This window comes from Astatotilapia calliptera, chromosome 5, assembly GCF_900246225.1.
Source record: "Astatotilapia calliptera chromosome 5, fAstCal1.2, whole genome shotgun sequence".
Classification (NCBI taxonomy): Eukaryota; Metazoa; Chordata; class Actinopteri; order Cichliformes; family Cichlidae; genus Astatotilapia; species Astatotilapia calliptera.
Window position 1 is genome coordinate 10,255,938 of NC_039306.1, and position 26,022 is coordinate 10,281,959.

General features: G+C 41.1%; 1 protein-coding gene across 5 annotated transcripts in view; it reads right to left on the reverse strand.

Moving 5' to 3' along the window:
• Nucleotides 1-1,955: 1,955 nt before the first annotated feature.
• Nucleotides 1,956-26,022, reverse strand: part of arhgef10la (Rho guanine nucleotide exchange factor (GEF) 10-like a) — a 115,916-nt gene continuing 91,849 nt past the window's right edge. For all 5 annotated transcript variants that reach the window (XM_026167152.1, XM_026167150.1, XM_026167151.1 and 2 more), the window contains 6 exons: nucleotides 20,687-20,901; nucleotides 19,671-19,828; nucleotides 14,642-14,784; nucleotides 8,605-8,776; nucleotides 4,762-4,884; nucleotides 1,956-4,177 (listed from right to left, as the gene is read on the reverse strand). In XM_026167152.1, coding sequence (XP_026022937.1) covers nucleotides 3,627-4,177; nucleotides 4,762-4,884; nucleotides 8,605-8,776; nucleotides 14,642-14,784; nucleotides 19,671-19,828; nucleotides 20,687-20,901 — 1,362 coding nt within the window. In that variant the 3' untranslated portion in view covers nucleotides 1,956-3,626. The remainder of the gene's footprint in view (nucleotides 4,178-4,761; nucleotides 4,885-8,604; nucleotides 8,777-14,641; nucleotides 14,785-19,670; nucleotides 19,829-20,686; nucleotides 20,902-26,022) is intronic.

A 26,022-nucleotide genomic window follows, 5' to 3' on the forward strand; every position in this document is an offset into this window, starting at 1 on the left:
TCAAGAGAATTAGATCAGACAATGGTACTCACTTCAAGAATAAAGATTTGCAAGAGGTAGAGAGGATGTTGGGAGTGCAACATAAGTTCGGGACGGTCTATCATCCTCAATCTCAAGGAAAGGTAGAGAGGATGAACCTAAATTTGAAAAACAAGTTGGCTAAAATTTGTGCGCAGACAGGGCTAAATTGGGTCGCAGCCCTGCCCATTGCTTTGATGACCATAAGATGTTCTGTTAACCAATCCACAGGTTTCACCCCTTATGAGCTGCTGACTGGGAGACAGTTTCCAGCACCCTGGACAGTGGTCCCGGTGGAGCAGCCCAGGACAAGCAACAGGTCGCATGCAGAATATTTTAATGAGTTGAAAGCTCTTGTGTCCAGCTTTACAAAACAGGTCACTTGTGAGAGACCCACGGGGAACGGAGAGGTCCCGGACGCAAAGGCAGTGTGGCTGAAGGTCATTAAGCGAAAGTGGAAGGAGCCCCGCTGGACTGGTCCGTATGAGGTGACCGCCCGGACGGCTACAGCAGTCCAGCTGAAAGGGAAAGGCGACACCTGGTACCATTGGTCGCAGTGTGCACCCGCACACGAGAGCTTGGTGGAGGAAAATTCGTCTTCAAAGAACGCAGGTGTCAAGAAACAGAGGCAGAATAAACCTCTTCACCTGTGCAACGGGCCGACCAGTAGTCTACCTGGAAGGCCGAAGAAAGAAGAGCAGCCTAGGAGGAGATCGCCGCGCCTACAAAAAGGAGTGGTAACAAATTGAGAGTTTGAAAAGGGGTGGTTTAAATAAAAAAAAAAAAAAGGGGAAAGTGGAAGGGGCTTGCTCTGTCAGTTATGTCGTCTCTATCTGTATTGGTGGGTATTTTGGTGACCTGTGGTTGTTGTCTCATTCCTTGTGCACGAAGGTTGGTAGAGAAAGTGATTGTAAAGGCAGTGGACCCTGGGGCGGTGGCCCCTATGTCCATGATGCCGATGATGGATCTGGAGGTAGCCGAGTGGACTGAGGAGTGAACAACAACCTATGTATCGACCTCTGGGGTGTCAGAGGTCGAAAGGGGGATTGTGGGGATAAACAAAAAGTATTTTACCAGCATAATATAATCTGCAGTATGAGCATTGCTTTAACAATATAACAGATAGCTTTAAGATGGCCTTAAGATGTTTATGATGATGTTAACTTTGTATTTCAGGGGCAGTTATAATTATTTTATACATATTGCATATCTGTGCTTATTTGAGTTGATGTTCAGGTTCTTTAAAGGTCGTAAGCTTCACTGACGTGACTGTTCAGGTGATACATGCTGAGGGAAAACTAGAACATAGAAGGAATTGCAATACATGCTTACAAAACACTTATATCAGTTTATTTTATTATCTTTTATATGTTCATATTCTTGTATTAAGGTTTTAGTAGAGGTTCTTGGTTAAAACATTTATTTAGTAGAAGACATACACATAGTCTTAGTGAGCTTCTGGTCTGGTAAAAGGTCAGAAGTGCAACAGGTGAATTGAGAAAGAGCATTTGAGGACGAGACACAGACAGTAGGTGAAGAGGTGACACAAAGAGCATGTGAGGTCAACACACACACACACACACACACTTTAAATTAGATTTATTTAGAGGAAGAGGTTAGATATGTTTGGCTGTAACTGCAAAATTGTCTTGGTAAAAGAGGAACCGTTTCTTGGTGTCTCGGCAAGAAAGAGGAACAAGACAAGAACTGAAAGGTAGACAGGAAGGGCTAGCCATGAAAATAGAAGATGATTTTCTAGGTAAAAAGTCATGATGATGTTGATCTGATCTATGTATAAAATGTATCTGTGACGCATGAAGGGGCGTCAGTAAATAAACCCTGATGTTATAAAATAATTGTTTGTGCTTTAGTAAGTTGAAGATCAATTGCTGTGTTCAGTGATCTTCCCACATGTGAATTAAAATCTTCGTTTGACTTCACCCGGCCGGACCAGTGTGGTTATTTTTCGATCACCTCTTGTACCCTTTCTCAATTCTTGAATCTTAACAGTGCTCACAAGTTTAAAAATATGTATGGACTCTAAGGACACTGCATTACATATACTTTGTTATCCCTTTGTATTTTTTTAATTATTTAAAAAAAAGAGTTTTATATATATATTTTTTTGGTTAAACACAAATTCTGTAAATCAACTAATCTCGAGACATGATAACCACAGAAAAACTGTGAGGTTTCTATACATAAGGAATGACAGGTTGTTTAAGGACGTCTTCATATCCTGATTATAAAATATTATGGACAAAATGTTTGACTAAAATTCCAAATATTTACAAAACATTAGCAAAACAGAAGGAAAACACGAAAAAGTCTCCATGACTTAAAGTCCTGGGTGATATCACTGGTAATATACATCATCACGACCATCTGTTAATTGTATTGTAACTGTATTAGAACATATTTAGTCAGAATCTTCCTCTGTTACTGAAATTAATGGTCCTGTAAACATGAGCATTTGTATTTGTACACAGCTGACAGCAGTTTAGATGGCTGCAGCGCTTTCATTTCATCATTCGTTTGAGTCTAACTTTGAATATTTGAATGTGGCTTCCCACTGATGTGAGCAGAGTATTCGCAAACCAGGGTGCACATTTGTTTAATTATGCTGATAGATGCCAGTGACTAATGAAACACATATCTGGCATTTATAATATTGCGGGAAGATAATACGCTGCTCTGGCACTGAAAAGTTTCATTTGATCAAATAAAACTGTAATAATTAGATCATTCTGCAGTGTGATTATAGATTCTGTAGTGTAGAGTATCACCATCTGTGACTCTCATCAGGTAGTTTTCCAAATCACGTATTTTCTTCTTCTTCTTTTTTTTTTTAAAAACACTGTACTAGGATGACTCTTCTTAATATAGGCAAAGTACGCTTTAAGAACCAAGAGTAATTTTTGCAACACCTGCAAAAAAATAAGAAAAATGACATTCTTTTTTTTTTTTTCCCCCAGAGAGCACCGATTCAGCTTTGAGACACAATGCAAGGTATCGTACATTCACATTGTATGGGATGAGAAAAAAGCTGGCAAAGCTTATAAAGTGATGCTAATGTGCTTTGTGATGCGATGGTAGTCCCCAGCTTTCAGCTCTAAACAGATGGGATCTCTCCCACAGGATCAGATAAAAGACGTCCATTTCCAACTCTGCAGAGCATGGCAGATTCCACAAAGGCTGCCTCTCAAACGCGTCGTGTCCATGGGCGCTCACACAGAAATCCTTTGCACCGAGTAGATGTGGCACGGCACACGTAGCAATGATGAGGTTAAATTGTGGCGCATCAATCTTAACTAAGGAGGGGAGCTGTTCAAAACAATCCCACAGCACACACCTAATCTGTAGTGGCCTGTGCCTCTGCTGCAAAGATCACGATGCGCCATCCTGAACATTCAAAGGATCCTATGGGCTGACTTATAAGCAGCATTAACTCATTAGCGTGCTTATTTCACAGGTTCGAACATAACATGCCATGCTCTGGGACAGAGGAACCGCCTTCTCATCATATACTCAAATGTACAGAATTTATGGAGTAGGTGATTCAAGCCTAAGCTATGGAGAATTCTATGAATACACATAAGTTTGCCACATCACACTGTCAGTGGGAGCTGCCATACCATAAGAATATTCTCTAAACCCTCCCCACTTGTCCTAGTACCTGCTGCTGCTCCCTCCTTCAGTCTGCGAAAACCTTTTCCTCCAGAGATAACTGCAGCAGAAATCACCCTGTCCCTGCGGCCCCCATCCCTTTCACAAGTGCGTCCCCGGACCCACATTTCTGGGTCATCGCTGAGCTCGTAGATAGATCCGTCTTCCACGCTGTGCTCTAAAGACTCCAGCGAGGAGTCCGACGCCTCGTCGCCCAGCGCCGTTAACGGCCGTCCGGGCAGTCCCGACGTGGAGCGCAGCTTATACTGCAGCAGAACGCCACGCCCTTTGCCTCTCCCCTCTCCCTGGTAGGAGCTGGAAGGTTGCAGGGATTCCTGAGAGGAGTTGTCACTGCGATCCTCGACTACACATGCAGAGTCTGGGCTCTCCCCAACAGAATCCCTCTTTAGAAGTTCAGGAGACAGAGAACTTGTGGTGGCCGCCAAAAAGTCCACAGGCCCACAGTGGGCATTTAGTGAGATCATTCCCTTTCCTGAAGAAGGCAGAAGACAAAAATATTCAAATGGCATTCTGCTATAAACAGGGCCGGGGTCAAGACGTCATGAGTTGCATCAATTAAATGTGAGAATAATGCAAGTTCCAATTTCAAATGTATGAACTTGAAATGATTTGAACCCAGCCTTGGATCATATGTCATCAGCTGTTAACTGTGTCAATTTATCATAATCCTACCAATATAGCAGCAATAACGGCAGCTATAGTTTGTGGCATATTTACATATTATTCAATAAACTAGCCTGGAATAAGATGGCCGTGAAGTAAGGGTACTGCAAGTGGGAAACTAATGACCTCATTTCCTTGGCATTATAAAGAAAACACAGCCAAGCAGTTTTTAAATTATCCTTCGAAAACATATATACACACAATGATTTGTGTCTTGTCAGCCTAGTTATATTTGCACTGATTCCCACGGTAACAAGAAGAATGTGAAGTGCGACCTCAATAATGGGCAGTGCAGAGTAATTTTCTTTCGAAAAAAAGCACAACTCCTCCATTTTCTTTTGACCTCTTAAGAGGCCGTTCAATCAGAGTCAGACACCCCCTTCTGATCCATACCTGTTATTTTGGGGATGCCCTCCAGTTTGGAAACTGGAAGAGTGATAATTAAGCCTTGAGCTGTGCCCACCCATAACAGCCCCTGGCAAATTAGAAGACTTGTGACTCGCATGCTCTTCTGACCTGCAATATAGAAAACATTGACAGAAAATTGAGTTTTCTTCACCACGTATTGTTACAGAATAACATAGTTCAAAACTCCAGCATGTTATTGGAGATTGTGGAATAAAAATAGACTCCCTGCTGATAAAAAGATACAACCAGACTGGATGGTCTATCTTTTAGAGAGTGAATTATGGGCTTTCATTTATTTTAATAATACCAGAACAGTTCAGTCCTAGTATGTCCACATAAATAAATAAATAAATAAATAAATAGAAATACTTTCATTGTTGATTCCCGGTGTTAGCTTTAGGTAAGGTTTAAGCTCTGTGATCAGTCTGTATTTGCCAAGCTTAACACATGCACAGCACAGCTACCTAGGGCTCTGGGTTACATAAGATTATGAAAAGTTGGATCCATGTTCTTGCTACTGACCCAGTTGAAAGAAAACTCATAGAAGCACAACAGAAGAAACGAGACTGTGAACTCAATATTAAACATTTTTGTCTGCGAACTGAGTGCTTCAGAAATGTGGAGCTACATCGTTTTCACCTGCTTCACAGTCGCTGCACCTTCTATACTAAAACAAACCCAACTTTAACACGAACATGGGTCTGATTTTTAAAAAGTCCTGATGGTGAAAATATGAGTGTGTATACTACATGCTGTAGGCCACATGTTTGTGTATTATCTGCTGTGCAGGTATGTGTCAGGTGTGTCTCCCCAAAACAATGCTGCACAAAACTGATACTGTGATATGAAGGGGTTGGTGTTTTTTGCTCTGTGACAGTTTTGTTGAGACACAGCCACCTCCTGCTTTATTTTATTTTGGGAAGAGCAATATCTTGTCTTATTCGTAGCTTGAACCTCTGCTGTTTTTTTACTGGCCGTTCTTATTAAAAAATATCATTTTCAGCTGCTTCGTAATTATACTAGCTGATTTATTTTTAAAATTGCGGGCTGTAATTTTCACATTATTATTCAAAGTATATTTATTTTGCAATTTCTGGGAAGATTTAGAGTGCAAGCGAAGCAGAAGGCATGGGAGAAATGTTTTGCTGACTGTAGTGGAGGGAGTTCCAACTCTCCTGATAACACACACGCACACACGCATCTACAAAAGTTTTGATTTTTGTGTCTTGTTATTTATCTTAACCAGGGCCATCACTGTGCACGTGGACAAGCAGAATTAGCTTTAACTCTTTACCTACTTATTTATTCTCGTCTGTAGTTGATAACACCAGATGTGATGCACTGCAGCAAGTTGTTATTCATTCTGCTACAATTCAGGCATATTTTCTTTTCCTTTAGAGTGTGTTAATAATCCTTTGGATAAAGTTAACTTTGAAATTCTGTTATAGAGCATGATGCAATATTCAACATATATTTTGTACTGTTAGGTTTCCCACTGCAGAGCTGTTTGTAGCACTGCATTAGTGCCTTGGAAAGGATAATTGCACCCTCTTATTGTACATGCACATTCTTTGTTTCCAGTTAACAAAGGACTAAAAAAACATTGTTGCTGTGGATTTATTTTTGCATTCCTTATGTGGTCCCTCAGCTTTTGGCTCCCACTGTGGCCTAGTTATCTATAGAACCATTTACCATAATATCCATGGCAATGATAATTGAATTACACCAACAGTCATTTGAATACAACCAAGAGAATGCTCATTTACATGTGTAGCTGTATTTACACGCGGTTGTGTGTCATGCTCAGATTATGACGATTTGCATGAGTGGCTCAACACTGTTATTAATTAATTAATTTCACTGTGCAGAGATGAATCCTGCCAAGTAAGAAGTTCATGCAGTGTGTACAAGAGGAAGCGCAGTGAGCAAACAGAGCGCAGAGGCCTTTGGATGGAGACGTTAGAGGGTCACAGCAGTTAGTTAGACGTCGGGGGAAATGGCTTTTATCTCAAAACTGTTTATTTGAGCTGTTTGTCTGTTTGTGCTTTGGTTAGAGGGCTTAAGTGAGAGAATGATGCTCATGAACACCCACTCACAGGCTACCATGAAATCTCAAGTTAAGTCGGAAGATGTGGGCACCAGGCATTGTCTTTAGAACAGTGTTACAGAGGGATAATGGCAAAGATTAAGGAGGTATAGCTTAACCTCGAGCAATATTGCACCTCCAATTTTTACAGCAATGTACACACTCCGAAATGTAGTGGGTTTATCGTGGGAGCTTAAAAAGAAGATGTCTCCAAAAGATAAATGTTTCCCTATGATATGTCACTGAGGAGTTTATTTTGGGATATTTTTTTCACCCTAAGGATAGAACTATTAAAGGCATTAGTAGAGAAGAGATCAGCAGTTTTCTCTGCCTCAGAAACTTCTCTGTTGTTTACTGCAACTGGAATTCCCTGTTGAGTATAAATCACATTAAGGGGAGAGGATTAGGGGGTATATCATTACTGCATGTCCTAGCATAAGTCAAGGAGAAACCTAAGGGAGCAGAGACCGAGTGATGGAAAGCAACTATCAGTAATTCATGTGCAGTATCTTTGGTTGTAGAGTGTCGAGGGATCCGCTTTTCTCTTGTGAGCTCAACAAATCACAACTTAAGTCAAAGATCCTCTTCCTTTTGTGGACCCAGAAGACATGAGCCGCGCAACTCTTTTTCTTTTCACCCTGTAACTTCCCCCAGGGCCAAGTCTTGAGGCTGTGACCCTCCCACAGATCTACTGCATATTTCAAGGGGGAGCACCAGCGCTGGGTGAAGATGACCTCTGGGTCACAGTTTTCTCCAGATACTATGGCCATAGGAGCCTGTTCTCCTTAAAGTCTCCTCGTGAGCGGGGGGGAAAAAAAGGAACTTTGATCTAAAAGAGAAAGGTTCTGTGCTTGAAACATATGCCTGTTGGTATTCTTTCTTTACACAACTCACAAGAGAAAAGCTTTTTATTCCTGATATGATGGAGTAATGCTCTAAATACATCAATCACACTCTGGTGTGACTCAATAAAAGGACCAAATTTTCTGAATCCAGATGTATTTATACCTCTCCCTTAAGCTTAAAGCGATCTTCAATATTCTGAATTCATGTTACAAATAGGCTAATAGATGCACAAGCCACCGCCTGAAAATGTTTGAGCGAAGTTGACACTGAGTCAAACTATCATTATCACATTAGACACTTTTAGGTATGCTCTAATTTGTTTACCATAGTTCTTGCTTAAAAAAGGGAAAAACACCCACAGTTGCAGATAAATATTTCATCCATCATGAAGGAAGGTGCACAGGAAGTAATGGGTTCTCTGTGGCATCCTAAACACACTGCAGTGAGAAGTAAAACAGGGGTGAGAGGATTTTAAAGCAGAGTGGAAAAGATGAAAAAGGGAGCGTAAGGGAAAAAGTGGGACAAAAAGAAAGTAAAATATTAACTCAAAAAGAGGATAGAGGGGAGGTGCATGTAGAGAAGAAGAGGTAAAATGGCACGATATTAAACAAGCATGGATTTGAAGAAAGGCAAGAATATTTTCAAAGTAATCCTATGTATAAAATCTTTAAGGCTGCCATTTTACTACTGCTTAATGACATGAATCTTTTTTTTATTAATCCCTGTCATTCACTGAGAGACTCTATTATGGCTTTCCAGAGGCCCGAGATGGATACTTATCAGGTCAATCTTGTGAGTGCAAGAAACCAAAGGAGAAGAATATTTCTCTGCATTCTGGAGGAAAGCATCATGTCGTGCAATAAAGACAAACCCCAAAAAATTAAACAGGCATGTACCAGTGTTCTGGAGCGTTGAGCGTGTTGAGATGTTGATTTCCTGCAGAAGTTCCAACGTTTCAGTATGAAAGAGACGAATGGAGGAACCTTCTGAGAATGCCATCCACACCCCTCCACCAGCACACGCCATGTGTGCAACACTGACCAGCGGGTCTGGATGAACTTCAAACTTCTGTCAAACAAACAGTTTATTTCTGTTACAACAACATGTGAAGAAAATGCAATCATCCATTTCATCAATAAATAATATAGAAAACATTTAGAAAACTGAAAGGTTAGCTCTCTCTGGATTCTCGTTCTGGTCTTTCAAACAACAGACATGACTTTTTCTCCACATAATGAGTGGACATCCAATATTGAGGCCTCGGTACAATATTTGCAAGATTTTCAGCATCAACTATAAAAATCCAGCTAAAATACAAAGTGAACCAGAGAAAAAATGACAACATTTTCAGTTAGCGTTCAAATTATTGTGGCATTCAATTCAAATTTCAAGTGTGTAGTGTTCATTTTTTTTGTTAAATATCTAAGATAACTGCCGTGGTTATATTACAACTCGATGAGGTCGAAGTAGAAGTCCCCTGAATAATACATTTAGTGTTGCTCTACAAATAAAGTCTAGCTGTCCCTCCTAATTTAGTCATTTAAAGAGTCACTGACACACGGGGCATGTTTTTGCATCATTGCCTTGGCTTCTATCATTTTAAGAGCACAATGGAAAAATAGTTTTGGGCACAGTCTTAATGAGTAGCTTGAAATAAATGCAATGAGCCTTATCATGGCAACACATACAGCCCCTGCGGTCTAAGGCGTGACAAGGGCTGCTTTGGGCATCATCTTGAAACTCATATCACTGTCAATGCACAAGTTGCATGAAGCTGGGCAATTAGTCAGTGAGAGTGACTCAGTATGGATGAGAATGCACCACCCACCCCAACCCAAGTGCACCAGCAGACAGGGATTACCACCTGTTTGTGTGCCCTTGCCAGTGGGTCCTCCTTTGTTTGAAATTAGGGAAAAGGAGAGAAGACTTTGATGTGTTTTCCCTTTTAATTGACTCCTCAGCAGTGGGTGCCTGTTCCACTAGGGAAACAATATGCAGTGCATCTCTACGTTTTTCAAGTGCAGCCATCGAAAAATTAGATATCCATAATAACAAGGAAAATTTCACCTTCAATAAGCCATTGCAATTCAAATATGTTGACACGTTTGGAGAGAAAAATTCTGTTGCACTGCATGCGATGTATAAGTAATGCATTCCTCAATATCGAGCAAGGTGGCTCTAAAACGGACTTCCAGCTCATCAATGGGTAACATACTGCGGCGGTTAGACGCCATCTTTCCTGCCATGTGTGTGAAACCACCTGGATGGGATCCTGGAAAAACGAAACCAACACATCAGGCCCATCTGACGGGGCTACAAGGATTCTCAAAAAGTGCCCAAGAATATTTAAAATATTGATTTAATGGGTGTAATAAAATTTACAAAAGCATCGATTCACATTTCAGCCCGCACGGCAAAATCCATTCCATATTTCATCACACGTATACTGTAGATAAAACACAGTGAATGCCCATTGTGTTGTGTCAAATACGAGGTAAGTAAAAGCCACAACTGTTGCCCCCAACCAACAACGTGGTATTAGTCTCCTGAATCCAACGCTGCTTACAGAGATGAGTTAGTCAGTGAAGCTTGACAGTAGTAATGTGCCCTTTCCACTCAGCTCAGCAGTGCCACACTAACAGCAACATCTCCCCTATATTCCTCCCACCAGCAGTGGGAAATAACAGCAGAGCTAAAGCCACAAACACTACAGCTGGTCTGAACAGCTCATTAGTCCTTCATTACACAGGGTGACAAGGTGTCTTTGTCCTTTTCTGAGTGCAAAGTCCACATCTTCACTCTAAGGGCGAAGGAGCTGAGTGGACGTGTGAGTGATAGGCGAAAGCAGGAAGAGTAAGAAATAGTAATGGGAAGAGGAAAGAACAAGGCCTGCCAGTCAGTATTGATCAAAGCCTGTATGCCCACGTATGTCCTACTTTGTTAAGGTCTGGTTATATGGGAGTGACTCAAACCTTCACAGACTGTTGGAGTTTGTGGAGCACTGTAATGATACTGAGACTGGATGTTGAGTGCCTGAAATAACGAAGCCAAGCTTGGCAGTTTTCGAGCAAAATGAAATTTGTGTATGAATCAAAACAAACAAACCGAGCTCTGTTTTACTCTCATAGTCAGATCCCCTACTGCGTGACAATCTACTAAATAAAAAATCCCTTGATTGGTTGAAATTTTCTTCATTTTCTAATCAATGAAGGTGTTTCAGAGTCCCGTCGTATTCAGCGTTCCTGCTGCTACCAAACCCTTTCCTCTGGCGTGATGTGAATGTAAACAGGGTTATAATTTTAGTAATTTCGTTGTTTTTGTTTGAGTGAAACAGTTTAATAACAAATAAAAACACTGTTCCCTCCACCCCGACACACACCTTCTGTGTGTGTTTGGTGTAAATAGGGTTGGTCGGTGTGAACATGCCTCACAGCGTGACTGTAGCAATTGTATGTGAAGAGACACAGTGGGTGTGGCGGTGGGGGAAAGAGTTGGTGGCAATCCTTTTTAGGTCAAGAGGGGGGTATTTTTTTGTTGCAGTGCCAACTGAACGACATCTAGGTTGAGCTCTGTTAGTCTGAATACAAGAAAACAAACCGCTGAGAATAACACAAAAGCACACTTCTTAAAGCTATATTTATTTTCATGGCCAGCAGGAGCGACTGCAAGGTCGACTGCATTAGAAAACGCTCCAACTTCTGACTTAAAATAATACATCAATAATTTTTTTCCTGATGAGCATGTGGTCTCAATCCTTACTTTTACATCTTGATTGACAAGTCACTTCCTAACCACGTAGCCTTTGCTGTCACGACCATTTCCAAAAAGTTGTAAAGTGAGGGCTTGCTGTGAGGTAGTTGATCACTCTTACTGAAAAGAAACAGCCTGATAGAGATAGATAACTCTCTAAAGCAGCACCTTTAGTCTTGCCACACTTTATCAACTCCACCAGTCTGAAGCTAGAAAATCTTAAACTGCATAGGAAAACCACAGAAACGGTCAGCACATTATTAGAACCCTTTGAAAGCTGCATATGTAAACATTTAAGCATGTAAATGTTAGATCTGCAACCTCTGAACATATTTTTGTAAATGAACACAAATATGGATTCACTTCTAAAACCTTACAGAACTTCACAACCAACAAGTGAAGTCACGAGGGGTCTACACATTTCAAATTCAGTCTATGCATAAAACAGATGTGTGCCAAATTAGAGGTGTGATTAGTGGGAACTAATGCTGATCTTGGCAAGGATTGGATCTCTGCTTCTGTCTGAAAAAACATTTTAGCACCACTAACAACTCAGACGGCAACGGGCGTTTTGATTAATATAGGCTAGATTAGCATGAAATTTTGCACCGACCTAGATGGATCCAAGAGGTTGAATCACAAATAACGATTAAATGATGATCCATTTTCATAAACAGGGAAAATCTGTTGAGGTTGGGTCATAAACTGTACTTTGTTTTTAGAGCTGAACAAGATAAACGGCGTGCTATCTGAGCATTGAGAAAGTTGTCATTGTCATGCTAGTATTTGCATTTTGGTTAAAATAACACTCATCTTGTTTTCAGCTACAGATACAGCAGTGAAAAGTGCCATTTGGAGTTTCTTTGAACTACATAAAATATCCTTGTGTGATAAAACTGATAGCTGCTTCTGAATTTCTAAATGTGTTCTTTCTTCTATTATTGCTTTCTCCTTTCCTTACAAACATGGTATTTTTAAGCATTTGTCAGCACTATAATTTTCACGTACTCCACTGGGCTAGAGTGAATATAATTAAATAATACAAAGCTGAGAGTCCATACAATTTTGCAAGTGTTATGACAATCCTTTGGGGATCTGCTGAAGGCAATTTCAACACCATAGGAAGTATTTTCTTGTTTACCCAAACAGACTAAAAATGATATATTTAAATAACACTGTGCAGCCAAGGCCAGATTGTGAACATTTAAAAAGACTCTCACGATGAGCAGCAGGGTGCATCAAATGAAACGGGGCACGTGTCCAGCAGAGTCACAGATAAATGATTCAGAAGTACAAATCTCACAAAGTGGTGAACATCCATGTGGGGAAACAATGAAGTGAAGTAGAATTGAGTCCATGACCCTTGAGCCTTGAACCAAGTCACATCTCTTCCTGTAGGTGCCAAATACTTCTTGTCTAGATCCTGGATATGCACCACAGCCCCTGTGAAGTCAGCCCTCTTGAGTCCATATTAGTGAGGAAGACAAGGTTAGCAAAGTAGTAACCAGAGCTGACCTGCTAAGCTCTGTGGGAGATACTGTGAACCAGAACTGCGTGGTCATTCAGCTGATTAAGCTTGTGTCTCTGGAGAAGTAGACTACGGGAAAAAAGGTGAAGGAATAAAAGGAGACACTAGCTCGACTCGATTTTGAAGCATGCTGAAAAAGCAGCTATTTTTGATTTGAATATCCAGATCTGTCACGTGATGTTTCTGAAAAAACCAAAAACAACACCTATAAAATGTATCTTATATAATTCTGATTTTTGAGGAAGATGTTTTTTTTCCTCTACATCAGCAGTTTTATGATAGGCATAGGGGGAACAAAAACATCAGTAATTGCAATTGAAATGAAGGTGGTACATTTTCTACCGCTTTCTCCCCCCCGAAAATGTAACTCATTTACAATGAAAATGAAAAACACTTTTATATGAAATGAAATGAAGTGAATTCTCTTAATTGGTATTGTTTCTGTTTGTTAGTTGTTGTTTTTTTAATTAAATTCAGCAATTAATTTTATATGTCATAAACTTTTATTTACCCAGGAAAGGTTGACTTGGTACACATGCTCATTTAAGCTAACACCCTGTCCATTTATACAGCCATGTAGACTTACATCTGGGAGCTATAATTAAGCAGTAATGGTTTGCAGTTTTGCATCGGAATACCATATTAACATTACCCAGAAGAGTTTGTTTTATGTCATTCATTATTGTGTACCTCAGCTGGAGAAGTCACCCTGCTCTAAACCGCTAATGACGCGCTGTACAGAAGAACACCTTGGAGAATGACTACACGAAAAATGGAAACAATGACAAAGGCAACTAATTTTCTGGAGAGAATGGTACACATTCTGTGCCGCAACTTTGAGTGGCACAGAAAAATAAAACCATTTTCTGAGCAAGAACTCCAACAAACACTGTATGACTCTACAAGGGGTCTGTGTCTCTGTCTATGCAGCAGCTCCAGGCAGTAAATCTTGATTACATCACAGATTAGAATGCTGGCTCTCTAGGATGGCTGCATAAATCTTCCCAGAAAATGAAAGGAGTGTAAGTTTGCATTTCTTCAAATGTTGCAGAAAACAAAAATAGAACAAAACCACTGTAATGTGGATTTTCACTGAACTCATTTGTTTGCTCGCGTAACCTTTTGGAAAAAGTCAAAGATAATCTCTTTGAAGTTTATTTCTTAACCTGTTTTTAAACAGCGTCCACATTTCTTAATATGATGGGTAACCGTGATGAGATGCTAAATCTAGATGCAGTTGAAAATATAACATTAACTAATATTTCTTAGAACAAAATATTAGCAGGGAACATAAACGGATGTTCTAACAACTGAATTTTAGCATGCAATAATTTCTCTTCTGTGTCATGTGCCATGTGGAAATGAGATTTCACACAGACAGGGAGTGACAACAGCTATCAGCTCATCAGCTACTTGCTAACTATATCTGACTTGTTTCAACCAAATACATTTCTCTTTGTTCTATGGGCTTTTTCATAACGCAGATTTACTATCAGCTGTGGAAATTCAACAGTATTCAAATACTAACATTAAGTTTTGTGTTTTGCTCTGTTTTATTTAGTTTGAAGCAATGTAGAAAAATCACTGGCTGTTCACATTTTTAGCAGTTGTATACATTGCCAAACTGTATGTCCAGAGACAGTTTCTTTATTTACCTGTGTGTTGAAGCTAGATATTTCCATGACTGTGACAGAGTTCCCGCAGCTCGCCCACACTGAGTCGTCTAACACCAGCAGTGTCCGAACTGACTCTGTACCCAGGCTTACACATCTACGGGATTTAGGGTCCCAAAGATCATCTGAGGAACAAAAACAGTAACGAAATGAGAAAAAACAAACAAACACCACAATGCTCAAAACTACAACCAACATGTGAGAAACCCCTTAAAATCAGAAAAGGCTATTATCACAGCTAGCCTACAGTTATATTAATAAAGTCTGAACACATGCCCCACTTCTGCTGGAGCCCTTTCACACTGAGTAAGGCAATTAAAGTCAATTCTTCCCACTTGTACCACAGCAAGTTAGCTTGGTGTTTATAACACAAAAAAATAAAAAAATAAATATAAATAGAGCTCTTTAACACTGTTGAGCAATTACGAAAGCTTCAGCGGAGAGGGTTCGCGGAAGAGATTTGCTTTGTTTTTTTCATTCTACTGAACAACTGTGAGAGAACTACAGGTTGACTGAAGATTGTGGACTTCCATTTGAAATACCACACACTGTGTCTCACCACACACTGCGTCTCGCCACACACTGTGTAACGCCACACTGTGTAGAACAATGCTTACACCCATGCCACCCATATCCCAACGAGCCTGGTGTACACTTTAGTGCATTTCCTAACATCTTTATCACCAGGTATTTTGCCAATTAAAAAATAAAACAAAACAAAAAAAACTGAAATTTTGGCTCTCGACACCTCATCCTCGTTCTTTGGTTCATCGGTGTGAAAATGAAGCAGAGTTTTAATCACGGGGCACACACTGTGGCTACCACAGAAGCACATTATAAAGTAAATTACACGAGAATTTCCTTTGCTATGCGTTAATGAAGCAAAATTAGAGAAGAGTGCATCCAACCAGTTAATTAACATTTTGAATTGTTTATTTCTGCCTTTCAGTGCAGAATAGCTTTACAATGCCTTCTGACTTCCACAGGTTAATTGTTTGGCATGTTATAAAGGTCATTTTTTTCACCTTTTCAAAATTCAATCTTGTAAATGTCCCTCTGGCCACTATGGCGAAGCAATGCCACGCCGTTACTTCTCTCTCTTTAACATATGGTCCAATCTTGTTGCAGTAAACCAAACTTCCCTCCCACGTTTTGTGTAATATTACCATCGCAAGAGTACATGATATTCAACATGCACTTCACAGTGAGATAAGCTGCAGAAGCATGCTATTTATTGTCAACAGTTTATTAAATGTATTGACAAAGGTTTCAGCTGAAGCCTTGGTATATCCTGAATGCTGTAGACTCGTTTTCAGACAGCAACATGCTAGTCAGGGGCATAAATCTCTAACAGATGTGCCGAACCCACAAACATTCCTGGGCAACCTCCAGAGCTCTTCTCCTGTCCTCTTTTTTAAAAAAATTTTTTTAATGCAATGCATGAATAGTAATATTTAATCGGTATGCAGCAGCTTGGTGTAATTAATCATCTTTTCTGCTTGGGAGGAGAGAGAAGCACAAGAGGCAAGCAGGCAAGCCTGTTGACATACTGCGGCCAGGTAAAAGGAATCTGGTGATAGAGCTATTGTGCTCCTGCTGGCTGTGAAGACTGCAAAGCGCTGCTGAGATGGTGTTAAGCCCCCTTGGCCTTTGCAATGCCTGACTAAACATGGCATGCCATCTACCACATGGTGTAGTGTTATTTTCATACTTTCAGCAGGTGTGAAAATCACTGGGAAAGGGAAGTGTAGCATACTGAGAAAAGTGATTCTATGGCAATAATTTCAAATCTAGTCCTCTATATATATATATATATATATATATATATATATATATATATATATATAACGGCAATGCTCAGTGGCTAGTGGATCTGAGGGCAGACCACAGCGACCTCCCTGAACAGGGTCCAGTAACCATCACAGTGGCAGATATCCAAGAAAGGGTCTCCAGTATGAAGAGTTGGACAGCACCAGGGCCCGACATGGTTCACGCCTACTGGCTGAAGAAGCTGACTGCACTCCACGAGCGTCTGGCAGCACAAATGAACCAGCTGCTAGTTAATGAGAGACACCCGGAATGGCTAACTGAAGGCCGGACGGTCCTGATCCCCAAGGACCCCAAGAAGGGACCGGTCCCCTCCAACTACCGACCAATAACCTGCCTCAGTACTACATGGAAGCTCCTGTCAGGCATCATATCGGCTAAGATGAACAGGCACATGGGTCAATACATGAGCGGGACACAGAAAGGAATTGGCAAGAATACCAGAGGTGCAAAACACCAGCTACTGGTAGACAGAACAATCAGCCGAGACTGCAAGACCAGACTGACCAACCTGTGCACTGCCTGGATTGATTACAAGAAGGCCTATGACTCAATGCCCCACAGCTGGATACTGGAATGCCTAGAATTGTACAAGATCAATGGGACCCTAAGAGCCTTCATCAGGAACTCAATGGGGATGTGGCGTACAACACTAGAGGCCAACTCCAAGCCCATAGCACAAGTTACCATCAAGTGCGGGATCTACCAAGGAGATGCTCTGTCCCCACTGCTGTTCTGCATAGGCCTGAACCCCCTCAGTGAGATCATTAACAAGACTGGCTACGGATACCGACTACGGAACGGAGCAGTTGTCAGCCACCTCCTGTACATGGATGACATCAAGCTGTATGCCAAGAGTGAACGAGACATCGATTCACTGATCCACACTACCAGGCTATACAGCAATGACATTGGAATGTCGTTCGGACTGGAGAAGTGTAGTCGGATGGTAACAAAGAGAGGGAAGGTAGTCAGAACTGAGGGGATTGAACTACCAGAAGGCAACATTGCAGACATAGAGGACAGTTACAAGTACCTGGGGATCCCGCAGGCAAATGGGAACCATGAAGAGGCCGCTAGAAAGGCTGCAACCACCAAGTACCTGCAGAGGGTCAGGCAAGTCCTGAGGAGTCAGCTGAATGGTAAGAACAAGATCCGGGCCATCAACACGTACGCCCTGCCCGTGATCAGGTACCCTGCTGGGGTAATAGGCTGGCCAAAGGAGGAGATAGAAGCCACTGACATAAAGACAAGAAAGCTCCTTACCATGCATGGAGGGTTTCACCCCAAGTCCAGCACCCTGAGGCTGTACGCTAAGCGGAAGGAAGGGGGCCGGGGACTGGTGAGTGTCAGCACCACAGTCCAGGATGAGACAACGAACATCCAAGAATACATTGGGAAGATGGCCCCAACTGACCGAGTGCTCAGTGAATACCTCAGGCAGCAGAAACCCAAGAAAGAGGAGGGAGACGAGGAACCATCATGGAAGGACAGGCCCCTGCACGGTATGTACCACCGGCAGATAGAGGAGGTGGCTGATATCCAGAAATCCTACCAGTGGCTGGACAAAGCTGGACTGAAAGACAGCACAGAGGCACTAATCATGGCAGCACAAGAACAAGCTCTGAGTACAAGATCCATAGAGGCTGGGGTCTATCACACCAGGCAAGACCCCAGGTGCAGGCTGTGTAAAGATGCCCCAGAGACAATCCAGCACATAACAGCAGGGTGCAAGATGCTAGCAGGCAAGGCATACATGGAACGCCATAACCAAGTGGCCGGCATAGTGTACAGGAACATCTGTGCCGAGTATAACCTGGAAGTCCCGAGGTCAAAATGGGAGATGCCCCCAAGGGTGGTGGAGAATGACCGAGCTAAGATCCTGTGGGACTTCCAGATACAGACGGACAAAATGGTGGTGGCTAACCAACCGGACATAGTGGTGGTAGACAAACAGAAGAAGACGGCCGTAGTGATCGATGTAGCGGTTCCGAATGACAGCAATATCAGGAAGAAGGAACACGAGAAGCTGGAGAAATACCAAGGGCTCAGAGAAGAGCTCGAGAGGATGTGGAGGGTGAAGGTAACGGTGGTCCCCGTGGTAATCGGAGCACTAGGTGCGGTGACTCCCAAGCTAGGCGAGTGGCTCCAGCAGATCCCGGGAATAACATCGGAGATCTCTGTCCAGAAGAGCGCAGTCCTGGGAACAGCTAAGATACTGCGCAGGACCCTCAAGCTCCCAGGCCTCTGGTAGAGGACCCGAGCTTGAAGGATAAACCGCCCGCAGGGGCGTGCTGGGTGTTTTATATATAGATATAGGACTAGATTTGAAATTATTGCCATAGGAGACATATATATATTACATAGAATAAATCATTTTTATTTTTACATTATTTTATCTAAACACACACACACACACAAATTTGCAGACCAAATTAATGAAACAATTTACATTTGAATACAATAGATGTTTTATAAATACCTAATGAGAGAAAACAGCAAACCCATGTGTACTAATTATTTCACTGCTGGGAAAAATATTATTGTTGATTAACGATCCCCATTAGAAATCAACCATAAAATACTCTTTAGCCCATTTTGGTGTCACGTCTCATTAGGAGTTGACATCAGTGCCATGCAGGTGCCTATCTGTAGAGGCACAAAAAGACCTGAAATATGGGATGACCTCACATGAGTAAATAACCAACAAAGTAATCTAAATTTAATTTGTTGTTAAAAACAATGCTTTCTGCCTGTGTAATTGGGACTGTTTTGGAAAAACAACACACATTGATTTCATAAAGGAGAAAACCTCATTTGCCATCTCTACAGGATATACATGTTTTTTAAAAAAAAAAGAAAAAACAGCATTTTTGGCATTTATTTAATATAAATATGCTTTTCTTTTTTTTTTGCCTGTCCCATTTTGCTCTTTTGCTATCAGAATTATTGTCTAAAGGCGAAGAAAGATGCCCAACGGATATGCATTTATGTTCTGATGTCTTTATCATTTTATACCCATTACAAAGGGCAAACTACACCCAGTGTCAATTATACATCCTTAACTTCCTTAACTAGCACACAGACACACACACACACACTCACAGACAGATAGCCACCCCTCACAGACACTAAACTATAGCCAATCAGTCTATGGAGCAAAGCAGCTTCAGGAGCACCTTACCACTGTTATTTCTTCCATAAACCATCATGGTCCCGTTCCGCAGTCCTGCAAACAGGAAGCGGGAGGAGTGCTTCAGGCAGAGCACAGGGCACTCCTCTGGGTTATGGAGGGTCAGTAAGCATTGTGCTGCAGTGTCCACACTGCCATAGACCAGCACTCTGTAAGAACAACAGCGGCACAAGCCAACGTGATAAATGAGCATCATTTGAAATGACAGAGTGGCTCATTTTCATGCAGTTTGATTTAAGAGTGCACGGAGCATTGAGTATGTGGGACTACTCCGTCTTTCTTGTGTTTGAAATGCCATCTGAACTTTGCTGCATCTTATTGTCTTCTTCAGGATGACAAATGCACATCACATTTGTTTCTTTCTGACTGAGAAAAAAAATGTTAAGTCACATTGGAGCTGACAAGCTGTGCTAAAATGCTGAAATTGTGGTTTTTTTTTTTTTATTTATTAGTTGTTATTATATCTTTTTTCCCCTTGCCCTAGAATAGACACTTACACTGAAAAGGAATATGTCAGCATAAACAAACTGCTGACATATCAGTTCCTATGCAAATGACTAACACTAACGTTAATAAAAATAACTAAATTTATAAACATAGGAGTTCTCTCTGTCTAAAACAACAACAACAATTTATGCACTGTAACTGTGACAGGGGACTGAGATTAAACCTATCCCCTATCTCACACAGTGAGGATCAGAAGGTTTATTATTTGAAAATGAAACAGTGATCTTAGCTAAAGTAGCGGTATTGATGCTGTGTTGAGGTTTCATCTCTGATATCTTGCTTTGATGAAATACTGACAAGCAAATCTATACTGCTAGAAATCCCAGGGGACCATCACAGAGAATAATACAGCAGATTATTTTAAAACAGAAGATGTCAGGTATACCCAAAGCCATTTCCTCCCTTATCTTTGAATTTGTGCTTTTTCTGTTACACTAAGCATAGCTTTAAAAATTGGCCTTTTCTGACATTAAACCTCTCTTATATTTTGTGTCGCTCACCGGCCATCATCTAATCCAACACAAATATTGGAGCCGATTGCCGAGGGTGTCTTATGAACTCCTGACTCCACTTCGTCAGTCGGGGAAGGTAGCGGGACATATTCTAGACATCGGACTGGAGAATCTACTTGCAGGCTTTTTACAGCCCGTGGGATGGGTCTGTTGAGGGAAAATATCTCTATCTGTCCTTGGGAACCTTCTGCTCCACCAGCCACCTGTAGAAAGGAAAAAACCTTGAGTGAAAAAGGTTGAGACCTCATGTTAAGCGGTACCAGTGGACTGAATCATAATGCCACGGATAATAAGCTATTTTGCTGAAATAAGGACACCAGTAGCAGGGAGCACAACCGGAGCAGTTCTCTTAGATCACAATTGCAGTGTATGTTCACTGAAGGCAAGAGGATAGTATCATGATTAAACATTATCTACCTGACAACAATGTAGACCTAAAAAAAAATCGAACCAATTATCCTGTTAAAGCGTTCTGTTTGTAGCCCAAACTCACTCCCTTTTATATTCTTTAGGCTATTAAATACCATTATATAATGGATTCACAATGTCATCGCCAGAACATCAAACGAATCTTAAAACTTGTGCGATCTTTTCATCAGTGAAGAACAGAGGGTTCTGAAAGGCTTTGAGTTGTTTAATCATGATGGTTTTTGTTACTTTACAAGATCAAGTGACTGATCTATTGCAGGAGTCAGTTCATTACAAAGAGAAAAGAAAAATCATTTTCAATTAAATGTACTGACATCTGATATTAACAAGTCCAAGGTCACACTAAACATCTGAGACGCTGCTCTCAGTTCTAATATTCAGATATCAGAATCAGAATCAGAATACTTTATTGATCCCTGGGGGAAATTATTTTTTGTTACAGTGCTCCATTTTAAACCAACATAGTGGATGCATTGTACAGGGAGATGGCCACAGGCAGGAATGATTTCCTGTGTCGTTCAGTGGTGCTTTTCGGTAATCTCAGTCTCTCACTGAACGAGCTCCTGTGACTGACCAGCATGTCATGGAGTGGGTGGGAGGTGTTATCCAACATTGTCTTTATCTTGGACAGCATCCGCCTCTCCGACACCACCTTGAGGGAGTCCAGCTCCATCCCCACAACATTGCTGGCCTTATGGATTAGTTTATAAGTCTGTTGGCATCTGCGACCCTCAGCCTGCTCCCCCAGCATGCAACAGCATAGAGGATCGCACTGGCCACAACAGACTCATAGAAAATCCTCAGCATTTTCTGGCAGATGTTGAAGGACCTCAGTCGCCTCAAAAAATAGAGACGACTCTGGCCCTTCCTGTAAAGTGCTGTGGTGTTTTTAGCCCAGTCCAGTTTATTGTCAATGTGTACTCCAAGGTATTTATAGTCCTCCACAATGTCAACACTGACCCCACTGATATATACAAGGTTACAAACTGAGCTATTGACAGCTCAGTTTCGTGGAGGCCCGATGTGGAGAAAGTTTTCACCAATCAATGACTGTAGATGTCGCCCACTTTGCTTGATGCTCCATAAATTTGTCATGGGTGGAGAAGCATCACCACCCATGACAAATTCCTCAAGGCGATTGACACCCTGAGCTGTAGCTAAAAGTCTGCCTCAACAGAAGCTTGATATCCTGTGTACCACATTTTTACTGCGCATTTATTGGTCTGTGAGTAAGCCTGTCAAAACCAATGCTGAGAAAACTAAAAGGGCAGGAACCCTCCAACCTATCGCTGATGCAATTCCAATTAAGATGACATCGCTTTCATTCCTAAACAATTAAAGTGTCACTTTGAGTTTTCAATATGATTTCATTACTCCTGTGAGAAGCCAAGGTAGATGTACATACAAAACACAATGCTGTTCTTGGAAAAGAACACACACAGCAGCTTGCTGGGAGACAGCGAGGATTTATTCCCTGTATGAATCACATCGTGCGAATGTGACAGGAGCTAAATATAGTCTTTAGCTCTTCTCCTCCATGCTCACCCTTATTTGCATGCAATCATTTGTTTGATTTGTATCAGTGTGCAGAATCTGGACAGGAGCAATCCTTCGAGCTCTTGAGAAGGAGCCAGAACAAATAATGCTCTGTTGCACAGGGTGAAGCGACGATAGGGAGAACTTATCTTGCAGGAAGGAGCCCAAAAATGACTTCAAAGGACTGTGGAAACAGAGCCAGAGGCCTAGACCCCTTCATCCTGCCTCTTACACAATTTAACATTCACACGTCCACTTGTACCTCCCAAAACCCAAACAGCCTTAGTTTAACCTATCCAGGGAATCTGTGGTGTCCACACAAAGACTTATTTAAAGGGACAGATACATTTGGAGTTATGCCCTGGAAAGAATCTTTGCCTTGGAGAAAGAAAAACAAACTTTCTCTGCCAGCATTAATGAGATTATTCTGCAAACCGTGAGGAGGTGTGGGAGAGTGGTTATGATGGCACCCTCTCCTAAATTCTTTTCACCACACAGAATGCAAACCATGGGTCACTACATTGTTAATTTCCTCTGAAGCTGTTATATTTTTAAGTTTCTCATGAGCTATGAAAGGTAGCTTGTTGAATAGGTGCGTAAAGAAAACGCACAAAACCAGAATTCATTAGGCCTTTATCTAAAATGAGAAGTAGGAAGTTGGGGAAAGTGGGACAAGGAAGGTGAAGGCAAACAGGGAAACACTGGGGTATCAGTATGATTAGACACAATGTCATTACTCTGATCAAAGCACGCAGAAATCCCCATAGCCCATCTCACTTTAACATGATTAGTGTCATCCCTTATTTGACAAGCCTGCCAGGGAGGTAGAACCAACTGGAGGCGGAACACTCAGCCACTAATTATTCGTCCTGGTTCCTCAGGCCTTCGCTATCTTTTTCTTTATTGGAAACCATCTTTTTGTTACACTTGGTACCGTACTGTATGGAACAATCACCGTGATAGAAAAAAGAGGACCAGTGTATTTACTACTCAGGAGCTGCTTGTTCTGTCTGCAAGGTTGGTTTGCGTACTGTGCACCACTGCGTAAGCAGAATGCAAAGGAAATTCACTCCTGAGACTTTAATTCATAACAAAGAAAAATTACCTCCTGAATGGATTTTTGTTATAGAAAACATTCAACACAAAGGACTCTCAGTCCTTTAGTTTCCACAGGGAGATATTTTGAACTTATGGAAGAGCAATAAGAGTAAAAACAATTTAGAGTAGTTTTGTTTCCAAACAAAATTATAAATACGTCAAGAGATACATTTCCGTTTTTTACCGAGCAATGTTCCATCTGAGTAAACCCCAGCATTTTCTCTTTTGAAGCACACTTATATGATGCTCAAGAGAACTGAATGGGAAACTTGCACAATTTTAACTTTCATTGTTGGTGTGATTTGGAGTTTCATTTGCAGTGGCCATTGTACATCATTTATTTATTTTCTTTCAGCAAATTGCATCAGTACATTAGTCATGATTTTCAACTTGGACATTTCACTCATTAAGATCTGATATGTCATTCAAGTGTCCTGGTTTAAAATAGGCAGCATTAACACAGCACGCCCCAGATAGTTGATTCTGTTCAACAGGACGTAGAGTTTTCAGTGGGAGAAACGTTTCGTCACTCATCCAAGTGACTTCTGCAGTCACCTGGATGAGTGAGCATGCATCAAGACATTACCATGGCCTGCTTTTCAACTGTGGGAGAACCCAGAAGAAGAACCCAAAACAAGCACAGGAGAATAAGAACAAACCACATAGAAAACTTTTACTGTAAGGCAAAAGAAACTTACATTTTTAGCTTGAGCGTCACCAAAATTGGAATTTAGTCCCTAAATATTTGACTTAGAAATGAAACCTCTGAGGCGATGACCTGAAAATGTTTCTAAATAACCGAGAATACGAAACGGCCCGCAAACCTTTGATGGTCTCATGCAAAATGCAGTTAGTTAACTGAAAAAGATTTCAATTCAGACACGGTAAAACTGGAACTTTGAAAGAAAACATTTAGACAATGTGGGTCAGCAGTTAGAGACCTGGGGAAGTTCCTGAAGTTTTAGAAGAGCTGCAAATTTAACAAACTACGCCTACAGACGTCTAAGAAGGTCTGCAGATGTCCTTCTCACTCTGATTTGACAGAACAGATGGTTTCTATTTAATCAATACAACTGTTTCTTCTAGTCTAAAGCATTTCCATCTACATGTACAAAACCGCGTCTCACTGCATCATTACAAGCATCAAACCAATCTTCTCTGAATGCCTAATTCAAATTCATGATTTAAAAAAAGTACTCACAAAAACTGTGTGAACCAACTTCAGCTTTTTTAATACATTAATCCCCCTTAAAATGTTTATTTTACCTTATTTTAGGCCACTCTGCTCTAAAAAAAAGTAGAAAGTTAGATCAGCCTGTTCTCCTTTAATCACTGATATCAAAAGACCCTAAATGGTAATGGCACCATATCTCCTCCTCATCTGAGTGAGCATCCAGTCTTCTTTAGAATACCAACACAAAAGCAATTAAGCCTGAGACACTGAGCCATAGTCTGTCTCTTGGAGGGCCTGTACTTGATTTAACCACCCTTCTCCAAAAAGAAGGGGAAGAAAAAATTAAAACTGGAAGATTAATAGCAATAATAGATTGTCTGCATCATTTTAAATTCTCCCCGTCTTTGTAGATTCAGCTAAATTTCCACAAGTCCCGAGACACGATGCGATAGTCAGGCTCTGCAATTTTCCTCGCTCGCCATGAAACATTCTGCAGCAGTTACTCCACGGTAGCCTTTTTACAGAATGAATTCACAGTTTTCAGGCGATATTTTGCAAAATGAAAAATGTTGCATATCCTGTTCTTAGCCTTGAGATAGATTTTTTTATTCGCTCTTTAATGAATGAGAGGAAAATTTAGGAAGGACATTTAAATTGTCATGGTAATTGTGTGAAAAGCTTAAATAATCAGTACCAATAAAACAGGCATTCTTCTCCCTTGAGTTTAGTCAATGGACATTAAACAGCGTCTGTGTGCTTATATACACTCCTGTACAGACAGGTGACAAATTAAAGGAAAGCCAATATTCAAGCGTCAAGGTCACTGTGTGCTGCCAGAACTTTACTTGTCCCACCTTTCCTGTAAAATCTACCCGCTGTTTTGATGATGATAGCAGTTGAGAGCACTATCTCCAATAGATGGCCAGTTTGGTGGAGATGTGGTTTTTAAGGTTATAGCCTAAAGCGCTCCAGATGAGATCGCCCCTCTCAGGAACTAAATGTTTCATCACCACCATCAGATCTCTTCATTTTCAGAGTGAAGAGTTTGTTTTTTTACTTTAAATGCCTGTAATGTAATGTCTGCATG